General features: G+C 41.7%; 1 protein-coding gene across 1 annotated transcript in view; it reads right to left on the bottom strand.

Moving 5' to 3' along the window:
- Positions 1 to 11222, bottom strand: part of rapgef6 (Rap guanine nucleotide exchange factor (GEF) 6) — a 37403-nt gene that overhangs the window by 23800 nt on the left and 2381 nt on the right. Inside the window, exons 2-7 of the mRNA XM_020611986.1 lie at positions 11168 to 11220; positions 6106 to 6286; positions 4470 to 4606; positions 2435 to 2593; positions 1333 to 1485; positions 21 to 61 (exon numbers count right to left, since the gene is read on the bottom strand). Of these exons, the coding sequence (XP_020467642.1) occupies positions 21 to 61; positions 1333 to 1485; positions 2435 to 2593; positions 4470 to 4606; positions 6106 to 6286; positions 11168 to 11220 (724 nt within the window). The remainder of the gene's footprint in view (positions 1 to 20; positions 62 to 1332; positions 1486 to 2434; positions 2594 to 4469; positions 4607 to 6105; positions 6287 to 11167; positions 11221 to 11222) is intronic.

The following is an 11222-nucleotide window of genomic DNA, read 5'->3' as shown; positions in this document are numbered from 1 at the left end:
AGGTGGGGTCCACAACTGACGGTTCCTCCACCAAGTGCATGATCAGACGCTCCGGGGTTCCCTAGAGCGAACAATAAATGCACACACATAAAGACACAAGATAACAACAGGCAGTGCACCCTCATGAACGCACATGAAAGACAACTGACATGAGGGCAAATACAACCTATACAGACACTCAGAGAAAGAGAGCATATAAAAGCAAACACCTCTATCTCACAGACACACACACACACACACACACACACACACCAATTTGAATTTAATTATAGCAACATTAATCATTAAAGTGACAAGGACACAAGCATTAAAGGTGCAGCTATTGAACTGAACTGTCAGCCACCCTTCAATAAAACAAAGATGTGCACGCACGCACGCACGCACACACACACACACACACACAGATAAAGAACAGCTCTTCAAACTAGATCACAGTCGAGCTTTTATTGCACAGGTATCATTCCTGTGGATCTGTATTAAGAATCAATGCATGGGATATCTGGGACTGAATATTTGGGATTTCTACGCACGGTGGATTTTTAATTCCAAACTATCCGACAAACACTACAATGTCCACATAAACTGTTCTTTCCCGTTTCCGGTGAGTTTGCTAATGTAAACAGATCAGAGGTAACTGGGGGAAACGATTCATTTGACAGGGAACAGAAAGTAGAAAGGCTGCTTCTTTTGTCTGATACCACAACAACAAAGCCAAAAACAGAAGTGGAAATGCTAACACTTGTGAATTGACTCGTCTCCACTGGATGTGTTTTGGAGCCTTTCTTTGAGTGACGGCCAAGAGAATCATTCAAATCCATTATGCAATCAATACCTGGCTGTTTCCGGAGGCTCAGAAAAAGGATCAAAAGGCCTTGGAGCGCACTGCAGTGTAGCATGCAAGAAAATACTCCAGCAAGCACTAATAGTGCTAACGTGCCTCTATTAGGATCAACTAAAAACACCGAGCAGCTGCACTGATGTTTTTGGACATGGTCGATTTAATGAGGTGGTACTCAAATCAATCAAAGGCATTTCAGTCTATGTAGTGCTTAATAATGAAAAAGGGGGATAATGTGATTTACTGATTTAAAAAGTTAGTCATGTAACCCCCGGCTCACTGGCTGAATGTTAAACCTTCCTGGTGTCACTCCCTGTGTAATCCTGGTTAGAATATATTCATGAACAAAGCTAAAGGTTTTTCTATAAATTCAGTAAACACAGGCTGAGCTCTGACCTCTAACCTGACCTTACGGTTGAACTCCAGCCGTCCTGCATCCCTTCACATGACAGAACAGCAAAATGCTTCTTGAACATTGACTTAAATTCACCGACCTTGATGACAATATGTCCCTTCCTGGTCCCGCTGCGGTCAAGCTCTCGATGCTCCTTCACCATAACGATCTCCCCCTCCTCCTCCACCTTGTGTGTGTTCTTCTCCACATGGTTGAGGATGCGCCAATAGTCTTCCTGGGCGATGCAGACAAACTGGTCGAGGATGACATGGGGACAGCGAATGAAGTTGTAGTAGAGCACAACATTGCTGTGCGCCACAGCTGGGTACTCAGACAACAGCACAGAGGAAGCATGAGGGTGGGCAGAGAGAGGCATGGACAGACGAAGGGAGGAACATCCAACGAATCTCTTTCTCTCACTACCTATGGTGGTCTAAAAACACTCCCAACAAGCTATTTCGCAGACGCATCCTTTACTAGAGTTTAACACAGGAGCTCCACTAACTTCCCATCATATCATACTGAAAAGAGTGTCAAGACATGACTCTCTGCTACACTACAGTGCTGTCACTTGCTGCTCCCGCCTCAACTAAATCATCAGTTTCTGTATTTGCCTTGCTGAGCTCTACTGCTGTGCAACTTCCTGTCTCTCTGACAACAGGAAATGATGTTCAGGTCAGTTTGGACAGAGAGGCTGTTACCGCATGTACACACTAAGCTTCGTTTACCATCGTCTGCCCATAAACAGCACATCCTAGTCTCTGTATTAAGACAGGCTTCCTGTGAGAAACCTGCAAGACTGTTAGTAACATGAAGTGAGAAATACACCACTTGATGACAATGCACAGGGCGTCTGTGACACAGCTGAAAACCTGTATTTTAAAGGTATTCCAAAATCATAATTTTCCAGACTTAATTATTTAACAAAAAAAAAAGGTGAAAATGAAAATCCCTAAATTCAAATGCATAAAAGTTTTGGTAACAGTGAAAACACCGGATTATACTTGTGTACCAAATAAAGGCAGCATTGTTTCTAGGTGCACCATGGTGCAGACTGGAGTTGGCCAAAGCAAAAACGTGTCAGTCATGAAACGCCATGAGGCAGTCACAGTTCTGCTGACAAACATAAGGCTGTAAATGCAGATCAACTTCTTGTAGCGAGCAGTTCAACAATGACTGAGTGTTGTCTTGTCTGACTTTACCTGGCAGTCGTCCCCCTTGGTGCGAACTTCTCCGTGCATGTACTGTTTGTCCAGTGAGGGTGAGATCCCGAAACTGTTGCCCATACAAAGAGTCTCTGATCTTCCTTCTCGGTGGCTGATCTCCACTGCCCCGTTCAGAATGACATACCAGAGGTCCAGCTGCAGACAAATGCACATCATCAAAATCATCTAACCTGCTGTATCAAACATCTTTGGTCTGCCATGATTCTACCAGCACTGTTAATGCTGTGTATCTTGTTAATGCTTTGCTTTCATGCTCTTTTCCACAGCTAAGACAATATACTGACAGTACATCCATGTGTACTTTAAAACTACTATAAAGGCTATATTTATTTAACAACTGACATTTAGTATAAGGTGAGCAGAATGTGCACTGTGTGAGCTGCGACTGTGATAGTGAAGACGTATTGTCTCTAGTGGCGGCTTTTGAAAAGGAGACACTGGCAGGCATAACATAATAAGCCATTCATCCCCAGTGCCCCTGGTTCCCTCTCCAATTCTAACCGCTGTTTCCTCCTCATTGCCTTTTCATTCTCTCGCTGTTTCTCATCCAGCAAATCTCCAGTTTTCTCGGCACTTTCGGACTTTCTTCCAGCCAACACGTCTCTCATTTCTCAGCAATGATAAAATGGTAATAAGTAAAGTGAGATAAGGTGAGATAAGGTAGTAAACATTGATATGTTGTACAATAAAGTCTTCAAGGAGCTATTTTCAAGACATTTGCATAAATATAAATTACATAGTTTCTTATAGTGCAGCATACAGTTACATCAGGAATCTTCATAGAAACCCACAAAGGGTTCTCAGTTGTCAAATTAAAGCAACCTGCTGGCTTCACTCTTCATTCTGATGGCTCCTCGATGGCTCCCTCTTCTTCCATTTTCTCTTCCTTTCTGTCCTCTGAAGCACTTTACTGCTCTTTTTTACTTCTGTTAGACCACTCAGGACTTTATATTTTTCTTTCCCTCTCTCTTACTTAGCAGAGTCGTGTTCACTTCTGAGTGGAGCAAAGTGCTTCTCTTTGACCTTCAACACAAGCCCACAAAGAGACAGTGGAGGAGACCCACCCATCATTAACTCACTTGACATGGACTGTATGGAGCACATAATCTCATCCCTCTATTCAAGAGACTTGATGCAGACCTGTGTTTACGGTTTTGTCCTGCTAATGTGGACTTCCATCCTCCGGAGTTTGGCTGCTGGCTGTTCATTGCCATTTATCACCCTGTCAGGTCCAATGTTGCTGTGTGTGGCTGAAAGGCCACGACAGAGCGCCATTTCTCCGGCATGTAACTTAATTAATTAGCTGTGTAGCAGCTCAAGTGATGGACGGGGCTCTTGCTCAGCAGTGACTTTGCACATACCCGTTTCTGTCTGTGAATTAGCTTTCAACAGATTAGAAGATGGTGAAGATGTAAGCACATGGAAAAATGTTACATGTAGGTACTGTTTTTGATATGTGTGCTTCTATGTACTTTAGACAAAGGTTCTGTCAAGGATTACACAATAAAGTCAAGACTTCTTTCCACTGTGTGATGATTCTTCCATATCTATTCTTTATTTTCCATTTCATGTACATATGCACTGTCACCTATGATGGCCTAGAATGACCTGTCACTATTTCAATGACAAATTTTAAATGCTTTAAATATAATTATATCATCTCCCTGATAATGACCCAATTAAGAATCAGCAAGTCAGCAGATACACATCTTGTTACAGAACGAATATAAATAAACAGTAATTATTTTTTAAGAGAACTCTGTGTAATTGTCTTAACGAAGCAGATATAAGAAAAAACAAAATAGTGTTTTGTGAATCATAATTACCCAGTTTGTGATTAATCCAAGTGGGATAGTACATAAAAAATATTTCTAATTACTGCATATGCAACATATTTAATACTTCTTAAGACTTAACTTCAAATTCACTTTAAAACTTTCTCAGACTTTTATATGGCCCTTTTACAGAAATTGCTTTTCACTCCTTTTCTGTGTTATTAGTCTATTCATACCTCTTGTTTGTCATGCAGTATGACCGTGCCAGTCTGCTCCACCACCTCAAATACCATGACGCTACACAAGTCCCTCCGCACAGACATGGTCATGTTAGCAAAGGCAGGCAGCTGGTGCATGAACTCCAGTAGTTGCTCTGTTTGGTACAAAAAGAAAGAAGAAAACACATTAAATGAGAAGAAAACAGTGTAAGCACTGGTGAAACATAAAAAGAGCATGTATCAATGTGTGCAAGAAAAGCAGTCATTGATTTTTCTGCTGACAAATAGCACCATTTTGGAAACAAACTATGGACTTTTAAATAGTCTGTTCTGTGAGCAAACCTTACACACATACATCACCAGGACTGCAGTGAATACAAATACAGAAGAAAAAATTAGAAAAGTATAGTCACAAAGATTTTAGGCTTCATCATTTTCATCTTATATGTTATATACTTACTAGATAATCATAAACAACTTATCTGCTTTGTATTTATTTTTCTACCAATCTGTACCCTGTGATAAATTAAAGTATGACTAAGCTAATGGTCCTGCTGCTGAAAACTAGATCAGAGCGTATTATCAGCGGTTAAGGTGTTTTAAAGTTAAATGAGAAATGTCCCCATCCCGTTCTACTCATCTCCTCCCCGCCTCCCCTGCACGATGGCTGAGAACAGAGTGACCTGGCTCCACCCTGCAAACCCGGCTCAGCGGCTCCCTTTCATTATTCTGATGTTACCACCTCATTCGTTTCCACGCTTCACTTCTTGCCTTTGTCAACCTAGTTTGTGTGTCGCATGAGAAAACAGAATCAATCGCAAAGTTTAGATCCAATTTTATTACTATGAGCGGAAACTTCTGTGGTAAATCATAGGTCTGGTGAGTTTAGGAGATTAAAGCTTTGCTAGCCAAAGTTATGTATGTAAAAATAAACACTTATTATTAGAAAAGCTCTGGGTAGAAGCCTTACTGCCACTGAGAATATCTCTGCCCAGTTTTTTAAGAAAAGTTTCTGGACAGAACACAAACAGATCTGGTAAAATAAAATACATTAATAAATTAGCCACACTGAACTCATGCTAACTGCATTAATGAAGAAAAAAATATTTATTTATTAAAAATGTCCGGATACTAAGTGAGCCAGGGTTAAGCCGGGGTTAGACGCGTCCTCGTGTCTCATTGTTTCCTCTGAATGAGCTGTGAGTGTCAGCAGTCAGTGGTGAAGGCCTCCAAGCAGGCACGCAGCATGCCAGGCCTTTACAACTTCCCTCAGCTCTCTGATGTGGTCACCATCTCCTCAGGAACCCACTGGGTTCTGCTAATGAGGTTGTCTCTCTGATTGCCTGCTTAAAAATACACACTGGAAGGGCACTGGTGTTTAGAGACCACCGCAAGGGGTCTTTTTGTGCGAGAGGCATTGGTGTATCTATGCTGAATGATAGATGGTGCCTGTGGGCTCTGTGTCATCAACCCTGAAACCAAAGTAGCAGCTACGCCCTCAAATTCATATCCATGTAAAGTCCCCCTCATTTACTTTAAGTCAATTTTAATCGACATGTAAAGTGTGCTACTCATTGGACGAGAGCGTATACTAATGTTTAAATAGAACATGAAGACAGTAGTTTGGTCAAGAGCAGCACAGAGTTAGACTAACCGATGTCGTCGTCATTGCGGTCTGCCGGGTCTTTTTCCAGACACTCTCGGACAAGATCTCGGCCCAGAAGAGTGTCTGAAGCTCTCTCCAGGTCCTCATCTTCTTCCTCCTCCTCCTCGCTGTCCACCGCAGCCTCTGGGAGTCCAGACAGGTCTACATCTCCCAGCTCACTCTCTGTGGCCTGGAGCAAAAACAATGGAGGCAGCAGTTAGTAATTTAACAACACCAGGAAGGAAGGAAGAGGTCTGTGGAGAACCATGACTGATCTGAATGAAAACGCTTAAATCAGAAAAATACTTCAGCTTTTTATATATCATCTATAAAACTGCTTCTTATGGATGTTCATGTAATGTAATAATTTTAGATTGGGTTTCATCAGCCTTAGGGTTTAACGGGCTCAAGTGTATCTGAAGCTTCAATTCCAGTAATAATGTGGACAGTAGTAATGTGTAAAATGGTTTGCAAGTCTCACAACAGTGCATTAGTGTAAGTTCTGCACTGTGATATCTGGTGTCATGCAGGACAATACTGTGACCTGAAAGAGCACATGAAAATGAAGCAACCAAATTCAAAATGTGATCTTTATTCATCAAATATTTCCTATAGATAACTGTTGTGGCAGTTAGCAATATCTCCTATACTACCTCAGCTTCAGACGGAATATCTTTTGAGAAAGTAACAGCATATTTTGAGAAAGACCTTAAGCTTGCAAATTCCCTTTTTTAACTTTACAGCTCTATTCCATTTCTTCCCTCTATTATGAGGATTTTCAGTTGTGCGTCATCTACACAAAACATGAATAACAAGTTTGGAATGAGCAGCTGTATCTGTGACCCTGAGCGAAAAACCCTGGCACCAAGTCTCAAACCAGAAAACAGAGGCAAACAGCCAAATATTTAAATCCAGCAGTAATAATTCATATTCCATCAGATTTCCCCAGCGCAGGGCAAACAGATGGCTGGCACAGAGCGATGCTAAAGGGGCACAGAGCTTTCAGGGCAGGTGGGATTTGAACCACCAACCTAGAGGTGAAAAGAGGAACTCTCCGGTGGTAGTGGCAGCATTGCAGGCCATCTGTTAGTTCTTACAGGTAGGTCTAAAAACAGTGAAGAATTATAGAAAACGTTCTCTGATCAGGCAAAACCAAGCCTGGTTTTTACCCGTCTGTTTTCAAACGAGCTAATATTTATCTATTTAGGGGCGTTCTGTAGCTGAATGGTTATGGCGCGACCCACCATACACTTGGCAGCACACTGTGTGCGCGATGAAGACAGATTGAGTCTGACCAGATTGAGACTTCCCTACCCTCCTTCTGTCCCTCTGGTTCCTGTCTGGCTCTCAGTGATTCACTATCAATAAAAGCTAAAAGCCCACAAAAATACTGTACAACTTTTATACATATAATTTATTTCATTCTGTTTTTTCAAGTTATGGACTGCAATATATTCATTACTTAATTTCACAAGCACAACTTGGTACAAATTTGCCACCGAGTGCTGCTGTGCATGCTCACAGATGTGCTGTTGCTAAAAGACAACTGGTGGCATGGTGCTGAGAAAGGAACCACTATCTGCTCTCCACACACAGGGGATGATCCTGTAGCTAGCAAATGGTCCAGCATTTTCCTAGTTAGTAGATTTGACTGGGATTAATTAGCTATCCTAGTCGGTGGGAAAACGTTGACTTCCTGGCCTACACACTACAAGAGCGACTCCCTAACCAACAATGCAATCGAGCTCTTGGGTTCTTTGGAGATTTGTGCCAACAGCATGTCTACAGTCAGGCACAGGTTCACTTTGGTTTTTAAAATTAGGTTGGACAGGCTATTTAGAGGACCTTTAAAACACCCAGTGGCTCAGCTCTGCAGCAGATAATTTGTCCTAAGAGATCAGAACAGACTAAGCCAAACAAAACACTTAGCATTCCAAAATTAAAGATAACATCTGATTTTATTTTATTTGTTAGCGTCTTTTCCCCCATGACACTAATGATAAATGACCGACATAATGACATAACAACCTGCGCTGGCTGGACTTTATTTATTTATTTATTATTTTCTGCCTGGACCTGAAGAACCAAAGGCAAAGCAAGGGGAATTGCTCCTAAGGTATTAACCAGTGCAGTGTAACACAGGGGTGTGGTCTACATAAAAACTTATTTTTTCTTTTGCTTCACCTCTGACTGATTGATTCTTAGAGGAAATTTGTCTCACGTATTCACCGAGCCAACAGTGTGCAGAACAAGACAAAGGCCAAAAGTGCAGTGGTATACTTTATAGTCGCCAATAACAAGAGTAAGCATTAGGCTGTCTTGAAGAAAAGTGGGCGTCAGTTTAAGCTTTGTTAAAAAATTGAAGCTGTGAGTAGGAAAAAACTATGGTGCAATGTTGAGACAGTAACTCCTCATCGTATCCTCATTGTCTTTCCCTCTCAACCTCTGCCACTGAAATATCTTTCAAGGCATTCAGATACAGTAGCAGCATATGCCCTTTCAGTCCAGTTCCCCCAGGTCTCAGACAGTTTCAGACAGAAAAGTGAAAAAGGTGGGAAGAATGCACAGGGGTCAGGATATATGGCAACCAAGAGATGAAAGAAAGGAACACAGTGATGTGGGAGGGATACAGAATAATAGAAGAAGAGAGGTGTCTGACAGGGGAGCGATGTAAAAGAAGGAAAAAGCAGAAAGGAGTAAATGAGAAGGGAGAACACAAAGTAACAAAGGGTTGAAAAACTGGGGGAAGAGACCAAAGCAACAACTGTGAGTTAACTTAAGGTTAACTCACAGAGAGAGACAGACAGACAGACAGAGAGGGACAAAAAGAGAACGACTGGGAGAAACCCCAAGTAAGAACAGCTGCTGTCTGCTGCGCCCACAGCTGAGGACTGGAGGATCAGCGCGGTCAGACAGCTGTAAACAGACACAGAGCCGGGTCAGTGACAAGCTGATGGGATCAGGCCTGAATGATAAATATCTAATCTCAGGATGAAGAGATCAGGTCCCTGTGTTAAACGTCTGACCCAGGCCGACCTGTCTTATATCGGTCTGCAAACACTTACAGTCCGACAGGCTGAGGAGGGATGGTGGGTCATGGTGCACAGTAGGACGTGTACAAGATAAGGAGGGTAAAATAATCTGAAGGATGAGCATAGGTGACTTTGTGAAATTCTGCTGGTAAGTCAGTTTACCTGACTGTATTTTGCACCAAGTTCATTAAATATTCCATAAAGTCTAAGTTGTGCCTTTTCCTGTTTTCTTCTCAACTCCATGTTAATTTCTCCTGTTTTTAAATTTTGTTTGTTTGGGGAATTCATGTTAACATAATCATTTGGTACAAGAGACAACGGCCTCCAAATCAGTTTGTTAAGGTGGTTAAAGGAAGTACAAAGAACAATGTACCTACACACGACTCATATTTACAAGATCAAAATGGATAAAATGTGATCTTTACACTGAAACGTCAAAATTCAAGTTATTAGCATTGTTAACATGCCTCACAAAAATAAATCTGCTCATTAAAATGGTAAATGGTAAATGGACTGTATTTATATAGCGCTTTCTCACAGTGTGTTACACTGGTCAAAGCGCTTTACAGGAGATTATACACCATTCACCCATTCACACACACACATTCACACACCGATGACGAGATTAGTTTAGTTTTGTGGCCGGCAGTGCCTATTGATCAGACCAGCCCATTAACTTGTAACAAGCTCATTAATTTGTAGCTAACGGACTTCACCGGTTCCACTGAAGAATCCTAACAAAACCCTCTCCCACCAACACACACAAACATGTTTTCAGAATATGGCACACACAGAGGAACAGCACACCAAAATATTCTATCATAGGGTAAAGAAAAGCCAAGGATGAAAGGCAGAGTAATATTAACATCTTAGATTTATTACACATCTCTGTGTACAGAAGGGCTGAGGGATTAAAATGATGAGATGATGGCCTCGCCATGTAGCCGTTTATGGATTACTGATCCCAGGGACTTTTCACTCAAGGAGGGCCTGTACACCTCGTGGGTCAAAAGGAGGGCAGAAAAGATTTGTGCAGACCCAACACACCCTGGACACAAATTCTTTCTCTGCATTAAACGTCATTTTAATGGCGATTCCCTGGCTGTTGTTTGCTGAAGAGATAAAGTGCCGTGCTCATGGATTCCTGACTTTCCTGCTCAGTGAAGCCTAAATAAGTACTGAGACAGACATCAAGTACATAACTAATGTACGAGATGTCTTTAAATTTCCCTCCCACTCCTTGCTGACACCACCTGAGGAAGCCGACTGAAGGAACACCTGCCGAATGATATAAACCCAGCTACACTGATGATGATACAGCTTTCATACCTGCAGCACAGGTACATACACAGCCTGAAAGGTTATGTTCGCTTCCTGCATGTGCCCTTTCCTCCGCAGCGGGTAGTGCAGAGGGAGAAGGATCACCAGGATGCACAACTGATGAACAATAATTAGCTAGATACCAAGGAGGGATAAATTACAGTGAGGCAGGGTAGTGTGCTGACAGACCAACAGGAGCAGATCTGCTATCAGTAAAACGCCCCTGCCAGAGAGCAGATGGATAGTCTGGATAGGCCTCATTATTTTTGTGCAGTATGTCATGTAATAATGGTGGCAGGGACAAGAAAAGCTTCATTTTTACTTATCATATATTCTTTTTTTTAAGAAATTCAGAAATTCACAATAAAAGCAGGAAAACATTCTAAGACCTTATTTGAAAGACAAGAGAGTCCGAATACAGGTTCTCTGTATTTCAGATTATACCAATGGTGAACAACAAACTTCTTATGATGAAATGTCACCTTAAATATTTAACAGAAGAAAGGACTAAGTGAAAGAAAAACTGTTCAAACTTTTTACAGTAAAAAAAAAAAAAAAACCCAAAAACCACGAGGTTTCATGGAACTGGAGAATTAGGAACTTATCGGTATGTCATGGTTTTTATAACCCTTCTAACTACATACTGGTGTTCTCAGAAGGGTTTATCGGCTGTTGCTGCAGTTTAGAAATGAGAGTTGAACAAGAAATGAGGTTCTCACCTGGTAAATATCTGACAGGCTGCTGCTCCCCGAGTCACTGGCGATGCTGCCTCCT

This window comes from Monopterus albus, unplaced genomic scaffold (assembly GCF_001952655.1).
Source record: "Monopterus albus unplaced genomic scaffold, M_albus_1.0 scaffold119.1, whole genome shotgun sequence".
In the NCBI taxonomy this organism is placed as follows: domain Eukaryota; kingdom Metazoa; phylum Chordata; class Actinopteri; order Synbranchiformes; family Synbranchidae; genus Monopterus; species Monopterus albus.
This window is presented reverse-complemented; position numbering and strand designations above follow the sequence as displayed.